The sequence below is a fragment of the Marmota flaviventris genome, chromosome 4 (genome assembly GCF_047511675.1).
Source record: "Marmota flaviventris isolate mMarFla1 chromosome 4, mMarFla1.hap1, whole genome shotgun sequence".
Lineage (NCBI taxonomy): Eukaryota > Metazoa > Chordata > Mammalia > Rodentia > Sciuridae > Marmota > Marmota flaviventris.
The window spans coordinates 140,759,920-140,774,693 of NC_092501.1; the positions used below are offsets into that span (position 1 = coordinate 140,759,920).

At 43.2% G+C, this 14,774-nt stretch overlaps 1 protein-coding gene across 1 annotated transcript in view; it reads right to left on the reverse strand.

Moving 5' to 3' along the window:
• Positions 1-11,847: 11,847 nt before the first annotated feature.
• Positions 11,848-14,774, reverse strand: part of LOC114087309 (cilia- and flagella-associated protein 337-like) — a 124,823-nt gene continuing 121,896 nt past the window's right edge. Inside the window, exon 22 of the mRNA XM_071611759.1 lies at positions 11,848-12,085. Within this exon, the coding sequence (XP_071467860.1) occupies positions 11,848-12,085 (238 nt within the window). The remainder of the gene's footprint in view (positions 12,086-14,774) is intronic.

Sequence of the window (14,774 nt, forward strand, 5' to 3'; positions counted from 1 at the left end):
AATATCGGAGGAGTTTTCAGTAAGTATAGTTCAGCATTATAATTTCACAGCTGGATGAATTCCATTATTAACACATAACCTAAAATTATTTTAACCAATCCCACTATTGTTGGATTTAGGTGTTTCTCAACTTTGCTATTCTAAATAACGCTGCAGTGAATCTTGTCTATCTGGTCATTTTCTAAGGACAAAGTTGAAGTGTTGCATGGGGTGGGAAGCAGACACCTACTTCTAGGTTAGATGACCATGCCATGGTGTGCAGTGTGTGCTACTTACTAAAGTCAACTCTCCCTCATCTTGTAACTATAGCCAGTCTCTCATAACTACTTCATCATGTAATTCACGTAAAACAGAATAACCTTCAAAACAAGCAATGAGGTTTAGGAATTATAGGATGACACTGAAATAACCCCAAATCATCTACTCAGAATTTAAAAACCCATGCCTCTAGGCCAAGCAATTGGTCATATATGTGTCTGATGTAAGTTCTTGCTTCATTTTTTTAATGCACATTAATATATACTCAGAATACTTTACCCAGTGTAAAAATAGATTATTCTCACCACAGCTGGGAAGCTTACTGTTAACCATTTAGACACTGTGGCAAAATAGTTGAGAAAATCAGCTTAAAAGGAAGGATTTTTCTGGCTCAAAGTATCCTATGGTCACGTGGCCCTATTGCCTTTGAACCTGTGGCAAGGCAGAGTCATGGGAGCAGCTTGGGTCCCAATGTACATTCTTCAAAGGCCACCCCAGTGACCTAACTTCCATAAGGCCCCACCATATTAAAAGTTGTACCACTTTCCAATAGCATGGACAGGCTGGAACCAAGCCTTGGGTGCAAGACCGTCAGCAGTCATGTAGGATCCAGAATTGTAACAAAAAAGGTTTTTATAAAACTGGATGCATGACTGGCAGGGGTTGTGGCTCAGTGGTAGAGCGCTTACCTAGCACGTGGGAGGCACTGGGTTTGATCCCCAGCACCACATAAAAATAAATATATTTTTTTAAAAAAATGATACCATGTTTTAAAAAAAAAAAAATGAGTAGATGAGAAGATGTCCGAAATTTATTATACATGACACTCCAAAATAGGATCTGATGATAATGAAGGAAGAATCTGGCCTAAATTAGTCCTTGTTAAATGTCAGAAACTGCAGCATTGCTTCTCCGTGAAGATGAATTAGTGTTTCAAAAAAATGACAACTGGCTATAGTTTGGAGAACTCAGAACTGCATTTTGGGATGTGGGGAAAAATATATCCTCATGTGGGTGATAACAATATCACTGGCTCAATTGTGATATGTGTAGTTATCACCTAGAATCCCCCAGATGTATGCCAGTTTATATAAATGCTCTGTTTAGTAAAGGATTCAATTTTGTATTTTCAAAATTTCTAAAAATAGTTCTAAAAATGGCCAGTCATTTTAATAACAACAGTGAACAAAATTGAACTTGTAGTCTTGTCCATCCTGACTATGGACTACTTGGTTGTGCCCAAGTAATGATTAACTAGTTTTAGGGGGTAAAATCCCCAGTGCTTACTTGATTTTCGTTGTCCTGGTTCATCAGAAAGTGTCATGTGTAATTATTTGACTAATGCCTCTTTACAAAATTGCCTATCAGAAGTTAGTTAAGGCCTAAAACTAAACTTTAGCTCAATAATTTACTTTTTGTGAGCCACATTCAAAATATTTTTTCTACATTATAAGCCTTTGTCAGTTTATGTCTAGACTTCTGTCTTGCCGATGGTATTTGGTTGCTGAGAATGAGTATTGCTTACTTTCATGAAATCAAAGCAGAGACCACATTATACTTTTCTGGGTAGACTGAATTTTAATATTTGGAGAGAGGGGTTCACTGTCTCAGAATACTGTATAATTCGGACATGGTTAAGCTCTTCTTGTGGGCAGGATGAGAAGTCTTTCTTGGCCCTGGTACATGTGCTGTAGTTGTCTAGTTGTGCTTACCTTGGGAACTTCCCAAAAGTCAACCTGTCAAAATTAAGGTTTGGCAATGAATCGAAGAGCATTCTGCTGTCATGTATAACTGATGAGAACAAATAAAATTTTTTTTAAATTAATGTTTGGGTCTCTTATTAGCATGTGATTTGTACATAAGTTTGTATGATACGTTAGCTTCTCCAGTCATTTGATGATTCTGTTTTCTTAGACTATTATTTAACAGTTCTTAGGTTGCTTAATTTCCTTACAAGAGTCCAAACTATTCTGCCCCTCAAATGCTATGGTTTCATGGTGCCCTTACAATAATCTCCAGAGGGTATTATTTTTGTCTTACAGGTGGGACATGATCGGACAAGTTAAAATAAAGTTAAGACCTTAGGTCTGACTGGCTCCAAAACCCCTGGTCTAGTACTTTCTGGTGGGGGAATAATAAAAGTTGACTAAAATACATCATTGAGAACTTCATGGGAGGTTCAAAGTCTGTTCTCTAAAGTTACCCATAAAATTGGACCACGTAAAGATTTGCTATTTCTTCACCCAGCTGTATCCAGTTTTCTAAACTCATGCTTATATGAAACACCAAAGCTTTTCTTCACTAAATATAGATTCTTAGTACAGTGTTTTTGTTGTTTTGTAAACCTGGTTGAGACCAGTATTTTTCTTTAAAGAAAATAGATAAAACAAAATATCAAAACGAGTATAGCACTGGACTAGGAGCTGTTTGTACTGGCTGACTGCATGTGAGAATTTCTCAGGAGCCAATTTAAAAATTCCGACATCCACTTTCCGAGATTGTAATTTAATTGATCTGGCACGGGACTTGGGAATCAGGATTTTGAAAGCTCCCTAGATGGGGCTGACATGCAAGATCAAGAACCACAGAACTATTGACCATAGGTGGGTGTCCCATGTGGTGATTTTGATCTAAGAACTTGAGGTTTTCTTTTCTGAAGCTCAATTCTATATATAAATGAATGCTGTACTCATTTATTTACACTTTTTCCATACTTAGCCTTTTCATGTTGGCTATAGATGTTTTAAGTTACCCAATTTCATTATATATCTTCTGGCTCCTCACTAGAGAGATTTATGTCAAATGGCTGGCTGCTTTATGGATTTAGGTCAAATGGCCGCTTCCCCTTTCCATAGATCTGTGTATTTTGGTTTATTGGCTTCTGTAATTCTTCACTGAAGCCTTGAGTGAGCCACTCTGCAGCCAGTGGAGTGAAGGCTGTTGGACTGCTGCTCTGCTTGGGGAAATCTTCCCTGCACCAACATCACCTCTCACCCACTCTGTTTAGGATACTTGTTCCCCGAAGGTCTATATAATAAAGGTTTGGTCCCTAGGTGGGTGCATTGGGAAATGGCGGAGCCTTTAGATGATGGGTCTTGGCAGTAGGTCCATAAGTCATGTGACATGCCCTTGAAGGAGATTGGGGGCCAGCCCCTTCTTCCTTTTTCCCTTTGCTTCCTGGCTCATAAGGTAGCAGTTTGCTCTGCCATATGCTTCCCACCATTACCATCTGGCATTCCCACCAGAGACCCAAAGCAATGGGTTCACCCAATCTTGGACAGGAACCTCTAAAACTGAGCAAAAATAACCCTTTTCTCTTTATTAGTTAATCTTAGGTATTTCATTTTAATAATATGAAACTGACTAACATATTCCCCAGTATCTGCACAGACATACTATCCTAGAGATTTCCTACAAGAACAAAAATTCTGTTTCTATAACAAAATACCTGATGCTGGGTGCATTATAAAGAAAAGAGATTTAAGAATCAGTTAAGTGGGATGGCATCAAATTTTAAAGCTTCTGCAAAGCAAAAGAAAGAAGCATGAAGAGAGACCCTACAGAATGGAAGAAAATCATTGCCAGCTACTCCTCATAGGATTTAGAATATTTAAAGAACTCAAAAAGTTTAATACCAAAAAAATAAATAACCCAATAAATTGGTAAAAGCTCTAAAAATACATTTCTCAAAAGAAGAAATACAATGGCCAATAAATACATGAAACAAATGTTCAATATCCCTAGCAATCAGTGAAATGCACTTGAGATTTCATTTCACTATAGTAAGAATGACAATAATCAAGAATACAAATAATAGTAAATGCTGGTGAGAATGTCAGGGAAAAGGTATATCTTCCTACATTGTTGGTGGGACTGCAACTTAGAATAACCACTTCAAAAAGCAGAGTGGAGATTCTTTGAATGAAGGACTAGGAATGGAACCAACATGTGACCCAGCTATGCCAGTCCTTGGTATTTATCCAAAGAACTAAAATCAGCATATTATAGTTGTGCAGTCCCATCAATGTTTACAGCAGTGCAATTCACAATAGCCAAGTTATGAAGCCAGCCCAGGTGCCTGGCATCAGATGAATGGATTAAAATAATGTGGTATAAATACATGATGGAGTTTAACTCAGCCATAAAGATTGAAATTATGACATTTGTAGATAAATGGATGGAATAGCTAGAGAACATCACGCTAAGTGAAGTAACCCAGACTCAGAAAGTCAAAGGTTGAATGCTTTTTCCCATATTTGGAAGCTAGAGCAAAATTAAGAAAGAAAAGTGGGCGGGGGTATCCCATGAAAATAGAAGAGAGATCACAGTGTAGTGGAGGAAGGGAATTGAGGGGGAAGGAGGAAGGATGGGGAAAGGGAGGAACCTCAGAGTGAAATCCAATTATGCCATGTACGTATGTGAATATATCACAGTGCCTTTCAACTCCATGTCTACAAAGCTCCCGTTAAAAATAAATAAGTAATAAACAGAAGACGAGAAGAGTAGAACAGAACAGGTAGGGGGGAGGAGAGGGAAAGAGGCAGCGCTGGGGACTGAAATGGAACAGATTATATTCCATGCAAATATGATTATATAAAAATGGACCCCACTCTTATGTATAACTATAATACAATAATAAAGAAGCATTTCTAAAAAATAAAAGATCTTTAATTAGCTCACAGTTTTGGAGACAGAAAGTCCAAGCAGCGTGGCACCAGAGCTGGCAAGGACCCCACTGGCTGTATTACATCATGGTAGATGGTGTCATGGCAGGAGCATGTGCGAGAGGCAGAGATGACTGTTGAGACCAGAAGCCAGAGGGAAACCAACACGGCACCTATCTCGTTCTTTGTAACAACCCTCTCTTGAGAACCTAACCGGGGTCCCACAAGAACTACAGGGATCCCTTCTCAGAACAGTACCTCCAGTGACGTCCCATAGGCTCTGCCTCTTAGAGGTCCACCACCTCTTAATCTCCACTCTGGGGACCAAGTCTCCAACACACGAACGCTGGGGGGGACAAACCACGTCCAAACTAGTGCACCTACCAATGTGCCCATGATAGTCACTTTTGCCTTTATACTTCATAAAATACAGACAAGTACAGAGAAGGGAGAAGCAACTCCCTATGTGCCCAGTATTGGCCCAACTAAGTAGGAGGGAGTACTGGGCAGTAGATCAAGCTTGCCTGGTTTTAAAATCAAACACACATGGGTTTACATTTGGCTCCACTTTTCCCAATCCACGTGGCCTCGGCATTAGCCACTCCCCATCTGCCTCCTCAAGTTAGTTATTGAAGATTGAAGACGTATGTGCCTTAAGTGCTTGTGATCGTAGCCCAGAGTGGACACCCAACCCAGGTTTAGGATGGCCGTCCCTGGAGAGCTGCTCACTGCTCCAGCTCCTTGTCTGTCACTAGTTTTCTTTCCCAACATCCGTGTTTAATCTTCACTCCTCCCTGACAGCACTGCAAACAAGCACGCTGTGTTTTGTTTGGTTTGTTTTGTTTTTACCGCCTCCCCCCTTTTATGTGTTCTGTGAAAACGTGACTTTTTAAATTGACACCACCAGGCAGTCAGAGCATGCCTTTCTTCCTGCTCAGTGAACCAACCAGCCGCTGTGGGTTTACTGGAAACCCGAGGTCTATTTATCATTGTTGGGTACCCCGGGCTACATCTTTGCTGCCCACTTCTGGGTCTGGGAACATTCTGAAAGACAAACTGTGCCAACAACATCTCTGGAGGATCGTGACTTCATAGTCCAGAGCAAATGGCAATATTTTTCCCAATCCCAAAGATGTGCTAACTACCAATGGGACTTGTGAATCATTTGGTTTACTAGAGTCAGCCTAAGAAACAGAGTCCCCAAAGAATAATAGTATTTATCTGAGAATAAGTTGAGAGCAGAGCAATGAGCATCATGCATGCCATGGAAATGATGGTGTATTCTAAGGAGAGGAAACTTCGGGAGGCAAAACGAAGAGGCTTGCATAAGTTAGTTTTGAAATATGAATCTGAAGCCGCAGGGATTTATAACCAGGGAGTCCAGGCATCAATAACAGGGGTGGTGCCAGTCCATGGTTGAAGAGAGTTACTGGACAAACATCCCAGAAGTATTTTCTGTATAAGGTTGCAGTAGCCTTTGTGCAAGGATGTGGTTCCGTAGAGTCTTTGGTGATAGTTCTTGGTGTCAGGTTTGCATGCATGAGATCCCTCCTCATGACCTCCTGGGTTTATTTGCTTAGATTTGGGTTATGTGTTATGTGTTATGTCTTGACAGAAGCAACTCCATTTTGATTCTGACAATTTGCACACTCCGGAACTTTTAGTAATATTCCTATACCCTTTAAACAACAACAAATGCCACAACAGCATTCTTATTTTAATAGTACCACCTTTTTATTCATAGAAGTTGAAAAAAAAATAGCGTGGTGAACATGTGACCAGTCACCAGTCTCCACCCCATCATGTGCCTTCCCAGAACAGGGACCTTCTCCTCCCAAAACACAGGCCATCATTACACCCAAGAAGTCTCTCATTGACCCAATACTATTAACAGGTTCAATTGTCCCATGAAATGTACTTTACAACAATTTTTTTTGAATTCTGGGGTACAACCAAAGATTGTATGTTTCATTTGGCCTGATTAGCCTGACACTTTTTAAATACTGCAAGTTTTAAGTTACTAAACATAAGCATTTTACCTTAAGGATAGCTTTGTCAAAGAAATTAGAAGATGGTTCTTTAGTAATAAACAAGTTCTGGCCAGAAAGAATGCCTATCCATTTATATCAAAAAGCAGCACTAAATATGGCCCATCAACCAGAAGGTTAATATAAATTATGTAGAGAGTATTTGTCAACTAACCTTTAAAACAGCTACAGAGGTGATCTACTGATTAGAGTCGTATTGTCCTTCCAGAATTAGATGGCATATATTTAGGAGCAAATATTTCCCTCTGCTTAAGAGCCTCAAGAATAAAATCTAGAATAGCACAGCTGGAGTCTACAGTTGTGCTGTTTCTCCTGTGTTTATGACATGTGTGTCCTGCATGTGCACACAGCTGCTGGGGTCTGGTCCTGCTCCCCGAGGGCACCTACTTATCTGACATTCTTTACTACCTTTATTCTCTGGTCCTCAGAGGGGAGGTATTGCCTTCCCTCCACTGACCAGGTCACTCCGTTGTAAAATGTAAGAAAATGCACATGAAAGTACTTGGATCCAAAGAGAGGAATTGCAGAGAGGACGATTGCATGCAATTAAGGGAAGCATTGAGAAACCAGTCTGTGGATAACTCAGGACAACTGGGCTTCTGGAACATTGGGACACCTCACCACCGTGCACACAGGCTGTGCTGCCACACACCTCACTAGATCAGTGAGTTCTAGGGTAACTTGTGGTAGGTGCCTTCCCAGGGAGTGAGCTGGAGTTATCATAGGCTCGCAGCCTGAGCAGGAAATACTATGTGAACTGCAACCCGTCTGCACTTGGATACTGCTCCAAATGCAGATGGGCTGCAGTTCAAATAGTATTCCCAAGCATAGTCCCTGGAACACTCATCCTACAAGATGTACCTTGGAGAAGGGGTTCTCTGGCCAAGTAAATTTGGGAAACTGTTCTTTACCTAGTGGTTTCCCACATACAAAGAGTTCAGAAGATATAAAGAGCTCAGAGAAGTACTGAGGTAAATAAACTTATTGAAATTTCTTTAATCCTTCATTTCCCAAACTCATTACCCACAAACCTCCACTTTGACTCAGGGAACTGAGGATAATAGTTGGACTTTGCTCCCGCCCCTGTTTTGATGGACATGAGGGTAGGTGAGAAAGCAGGACGCTGGCAGCTGGATGGCAGCAGGAGAGAGTGGGAAGAGGGCAGGAAGAAGGAAAAGTCAGACATTTCACTATTTGGCTGCAATTTCTTCCCTCAAGGCTGGACCTGGATCTGGAGCTACCTAGAATTCCGCTTGGCATGATTTACAGATGTGGGTTTTGGTTTGAACATCACTGGCTTCCCATAATGGTTTTATTTCCTCCAAAGACCCGTGAGTGGAGGGAACAGTGGCCCCTGCAAAACAGCCTCCACACGGGTCTCTCAACTGAAAATTGTCCTGGTGGGCAGCCATGACCCGAGGATAGAACTCTAAGAGCCATGGTCCACGATCAAGGATTGGAAATGGACACACACCTCATAGGACAGAGAGAAACCCACTGGTTAGAGGTTTAGGAGAAAGAGGGAAGGAAAAGTTAGGTTGACTGTTGAGCAGGCTTGAAGACTGGTGAGAGAGGGAGACGTGCTATAGAACCAACTGCGGAGGGAATTAAGGCTCAGGGGAAAGGAATGTGCTCAGGCTCATCAGCAAGTTGGTGGCAGTCCTGGGGCCAGGTCCTCCCTAGGCCTCTGGAGTGTGGATTCAGCAAGGAGAAAAGCCAGGATTCAAATCCAAAGCAGGAAGGCACATGGGAAGGAAGGAGGGAGAAGGAAGGGTATTAGTCTGTTTTCTAATGACACAATATCACAGCCTGGGTAAGTGAGAAGGAACAAAAGATTTATTTTAGCTCATGATGCTTGTCCAAAGGTGAGAAACCACATCTGGTGACAGCTTTCTGCTGGCAGAGTCCTAAGGCGACACAGGACATCACATGGCAAGAAGGAGAACATGCCTGTACACAAACCTAAGAGTGCTTTCTGATCCTGTTCCCTCTTCTTCATTGTCTTTTTTTTTTTTTTTTTTTGGCATTTATTTTTTAGTTGTAGTTGGACACAATACATTTATTTTATTTATTTTTATGTGGCACCGAGGATCGAGCCCGGGGCCTCACATGTGCTAGGCGAGCGCTCTACCACTGAGCCACAACCCCAGCCCCTTGTTCCCGCTTCTCATAAAGCTACCGGAACCCATTATGGGACTCTACTCTAAAGATCTTATCCACTCCTAAGCAGCTTCCCAAAGCTCCATTTCCAATCCCCGTAGTCAGATTCCGTTTCCACCCTCTCAATATTTCACGATTGAAGTCAAATTTCAAAACATAAACACAGGGACCTGCTCAAACCATATTCAAAACAAAGCAGGAAGGAACAAAGAAAGGAAGAAAAAAGGGTTGGAAGTGGAGAGGGAGAGACGGTCTGTCTTGTGGCGATGGAGATCAATTGTCCAGCCTCAGGAGAAACGTACACGATTATCTACGCGCCCATCCTCCTCTTCTCCCAACAAAGTTGGGGTCCCCACATCCCCATGGCTCTTTGAGGGCAGCCGTTTTTAAGGAGCCCTCAGTTGGCTGGGTCAAGTTAAGTACTGACCCAAGATGTGCCAGCAAGTCCTCTGGCCAGGGATTTGGAACTTGGAACCCAGGAGAACTCAAACTCAGTCTCTCCGTGGACCAAAAGCTGCCAAAGACATCTGGAGACATTTGTGACCATGTTTTCTGCACTGTGGAGAGAACTGGTCTGCAGAGAGAAAGAGTAACACAAGGCAAGAGACAGAAAGACGGTCCCCACGGGGTTTGAGTCCCTGGGGGGAGTTTTCCGGATGGTTTTGGAAGCCAACAGATTTCTCATTTTGCTTAGGCTGTTTTGTTGATGTTCCCTCACAGGTTGCAGTGAGTCCCCCCTATGTGGAGGCTGCTCCACGAATACCCCGCTAAGAAGCCAGGAGCTGCATTCTAAGCCAGTTGGGTCTGACAAATCCCTGGGGAAAAAATGAGCAATTTTGCTGGGAACGAGGGCAGTATCTCACCATGGACTGCTGGAAATACAGAGGTCTGTTGAGAGTCAGTCACACTGTGGGTGGGTGTGGGGGCTCCTAACGTGTGCCCAGTGAGAATCCTGCGTTCTTCACAAGGGGATGTTTATAGGGGCCGTGGAGTGAGAGATTAGCAGAATCTCAGCAGTGAAAGGGAAGTAGAGGTGGGTTCATTTTTAAGATTTTAAAGGCCCCCAAAGAGGACTGGTATGAATGGAGGCCCAGTATTTAAAAGTTAAATATCAAGTTAACAAACTGTTCAATAAATATTTATCAGATGCAGAATGTTCTCTCCTCCTACACCAGAGACACCAGAAGGCCCCCGAAGGCCAGAGGGATGTTCAATTCTCAGAGTCCTCATAGCTCCATCACAAATGCAGGGAGAGCCAGCCTGGCTCCCAGCCCCCAGATTGTTCTTCTTCTCCATGCCTAACTGCTTTCTGGGCCACGGGGGACTTCATGTGCACTGCAGGGACACCCCCACCCCAGCCAGACTCTCCAATGTCTGCTGCTCCTCAGCAAACCCTTGCTTCTTAGTCTCTGGGCCTGGGGATCTGTGGTCCTTCCTTGAATGGATGGGTCTGGGAGGGCCTGCACAGACCCTGGAGGTGAACTTTGGGCCATCTGGACATAGATTTCCAGGTTCCAGGACCAGGACTGCGGTCTAGAAGGGTGGGCAGTTGGGTGGACACTTCTTCTGGGTTGTGTGGACTCCTTGCCCTTTGGGGAAGAGCATGGCCAGGGCAGGGCCTCCGTGCCCAGGTCAAAGGTGGGTCCAACCAGAGAATAAGGAGAAGGAACTGGAAAGTTCTAGACTGGGACAGGAACCAAGAAACTTCCTATCTTTGCAGTCTGGGTCTCTGGACCTCAAAACCTCCACTTGCCAATGTGATGATTTTGAGTTAGAGGTAGATATTTCTAGCCCAGAGTTGAGGTCAAACTACGGTTTCAATTTTGAGGGTTTTTTTTTTTTTTTTTGGTGGTGCCATGGATTGAACCCAGGGCCTTACTCATGTGTTGAATTTTTTGTTTGTGTAACTTTGGGCAAAATCCTTAATCTCCCTGAGGATCAGTCTTCTCATCTGTCCAATAGGATGCACCTCCTTCGGCTTGCTGTGAGGATTAAAACAACTTTGGTAAAGAGATGAGTTCAGGAAGTGCCTATTATCCTAAACTCCGTTCTTATTCTTTCTCTACTGCTGTTGAGATCTCTGAGATCATTCCCAGCTTAAACAGCTGCTCCAGGTTGCTCTTTAGAAAGGAGACGATTTTGGCTCTCCGGTTTTATTCTCAGGCTGAGCGTCAGCATCGTTGGTGAACTCTGGATTCTCCAGTGTCATTTAAAAAGTGCTAACCCCCAGCAAGTCACTTCACTTCTCAGAGCCTCAGTTTCCTGTTGGTAAGATAGAGGACAGCAGTATCTATTCAGAGGGCTGTTCTTAGGAATGGATGAGATAGTACCTCTAAACTCTTCAACAGGGCCTACCCAGCACAGAGCAAACTCGCAAAACTCTATTTTTATTTTACTCTCTTCCTGTCCTTGGCCACCTGTAAGCAGATGGTGTCCGAGATATTTTGGGTTGTGGTGGACCTGCTTCTGGAGCCACTCACTGCAGCCATTCTCCCACTCTGTGAAATAAGGGCCTCCAAGGAAGAAAAACCTCAAATCCGATTTGTTCTCTTAAATTCAAGGTCTAATTGCTTTGGGAAGAAGCCCATGCTGGCTGAAATCATTCCTTGTTTCACTCTTCTTTGCTCCTCTCGGGCAAAGCTTAATCTCATTCAGACCTTATGATTACACAGGAAAGAAGAATTTTTGCCAAGAAGAGAAAATAGCAGCTGAGACCCTTAGAGCTCAGAAAAGGAAACTGCCCCGGACCCGTGCTCCTTCTGGGCAGCTCCACTTCCTTCTCTTTCCTGCATTAGAAAATTGACCTCAGACATTTCCGAGCCAATAATAGACAAATCTGGCTTCTCCCCAGGAGCTGACAGGCAGGCAATCTCGTGGCACCGGAGGGTCTGGTAAATGCTGGGCCATGCAGGCTCTGGCACTTGCTGGTAAGGCTTGTTCTGTGCTGGCAGCAGCCTGGTGGAAAAGAGCCAAGTTGGTGTGCAGATTCTCCGGTAACCCGGGGTCTCCCTGCCACCATCAGCTTCAATGGAAACCTCAAATTGAGCATCACAGCAGTTTTCCGTTAGCAAAAACACAGACTATGTTGATCCCTTCTACTTGGTCTGCTGCACTGAGTCTTCCCTTCCTCCTGGCTATTTCTAAACACCTTAGAAAGCCATCTGCTTCTCCCCTGCAAGTCTCTCCCTTCATAGTTCTGTTCTTGCTGCTGTCACTTCCCCCTGCCCCCCAACCCCTGCCCCCCAACCCCTGCCCCCCTGACTTGTTTCATCTACAAGGGACTCCTCAAAGTTCCCAGGACTTTCCCCCATCCCCACCTTGCCCAGGGTCCTTGCTCTTTCATGTGCTGCCCCAACTCTTTATTTTTAATTGTGGTAAAATATGCATTGTATAATTGGCCATCTCAATCACTTTAAGTGCATAATTCAGGAGCATTAAAAACATCTTCATACCTTGGTGCAGCCATCATGAACTTCTTTTCATCTTGCAAAACTGAAACTCTGTATCCATTAAACAACCACCTCTCATTCCCCTCTCCCCTAGCAAAGACCATTCTACTTTCATCTCTAGGATGGACTATTTTAGAAACTTTGTATATGTGGAATGGTGCAGCATTTGTTTTTTAATGGCTGGTTCACTGTACTTAGCTTAATATTCTCAGGGTTAATCTATATGGCAGCAGCTCTTCCATGTCCTACTCATCTTTTAGGTGTATGAATTTCCTCCCTGTGGGGAGCCTCCCTCCCAACCTCCCTGGCCAAGTTCCCACAATGCTTTGTGCCCCTCCTGTCAAGGGGAAGGGAGCCAAGCACTGAAGTGCTGGGTCCTGGATACCCCTTGGTCCCTCAGTGGGGTGTGAGCTCCTTTAGGACACATGCCCTCCTCTGCCCTCATGATTGTTTGCCCAGTTTTGTATCACAGTACAGTGCCTGGCACAGAGTGGTCCTCAAGAAATATTGAAGATGGAATGTTAAATAAACTGACCCTGGTGGTATTCATGGACAATTATCTAATCAAAACTTGAGACCTAAAATCTGAATGCTCTAGATACATCAGGGGGATGGGGTGTACTTAACCATGCTTTCCTGTAGCATGCTCTGTCTCCATGGCCCTGGTGTCTACTTGTTCTGTTTTTTGCTGGTCTGTTCTACAATCTCTGGCTGGAGGTATTCTATGCCCCTTTTCTCCATGCACAGTCCCTTGGGTCACCCATGGACCTTTCTGACACCATTTCTCTGGAGATGATTTCAAGTCTGCCTGTCCATGTCTCACTTCACCACACACAACCTGGGAAACACCTACTCCCAGCTACCTCCAGACCTTTCTGTTTAAGCTGGCCCCAGACAACATTGCTGTGTTAACTCCGCGGAGTTAACACAAATATCATCAGTCAGATTTGAGTTTTGCAGGGAAAATAATCTGCCACTTGCCCATAGCTTCCGTGTGTGGGGGACATGAGTAAGACATGCCCTTTGTTTTAATGCTCATACAAAAGCTGTTCTCCAAAGCAGGGTGGGGTAGCAGAAAGAGCAGGGGGACCTGTGCTTGCCTTGTCACCTGCTTGTGGTCTGACTTTGGGCAAATCATATGTCCTCCCTAAGACTCAGTTTCCTTATCTGTAAGATGGAGATAATAAACGGAACATCTCCAGAGATGTGAGAACTCAACAAAGTAATTGTAGAATTCTTTATCTAATGTCCAAGATCCTCCCAGGTGGAAAATCCTCAACATTTTTGTTTTTAACATCAAATAAGGATGTGTTACTTAAGAAGGTGGGGCCCCATTAAGACAATGCAGGGGAGGTATCTTGTAATATGAACATCCTAGGTAGATAACAGGATCATGGCCTTCCCCTTTCCAGTGGTTTCTCTCCATGTCCTGGGGCCTAGAGCCAAGCATCCCAGGGAAAGATTTATTTGATTTCTAGGGAATCCCTATTGCTCAATGGAATTGCTGCAGAAGGTGCTCTCCTAACTGACTAAATGGTTTAATGGATTATCTGTCAATACCCTGCAAACGCCCACAGCCCTCTGAGCATTCATATTTGGCAAACAACTGGAGTATACTTGAGCTTCTGCCCTAAGAGTTGAGGAGTCAAGTACTTGCTCAACCAGAATCCACTATTTGTTTTCAAACCTGCTTATGCCTATTGTATGCTTGTTTGTTTGTTTGTTTTTGATCAGAACTGTATGACTGTATGGAAGCCAAAGAAAAATTGATGAAATTAAAGTAAAAATAATTTAAAAATCTTTATGAAGGCTAAAATGGACACTTTGTTTGAGGGTAATATTGAGTTGAGGAGAGATGAAATAACTGTTAAAGCTTGGGAAAAATTATAAAAATCTGGATGTATACTGCACTCTTATTGCTTTGCAAATATCCGTAAGCTCTTACTCTACTTTAAAAAAAATCAGAAATTAAACAGATGTGGTGGTGCATGCCTGTAATCCCAGTGGCTTGGAAAACCAAAGTTGGAGGATCACAAGTTTTGAGGCCAGCCTCATCAACTTAGCAAGGCCTTTAGAAACTTAGTGAAACCACATTTTAAAATAAAATATACAAAAGTAATAGGGATGTAGCTCAGTGATAAAGTACCTCTGGATTCAATCCTCAGCATGCGCGTGCACACACACAAACACACACA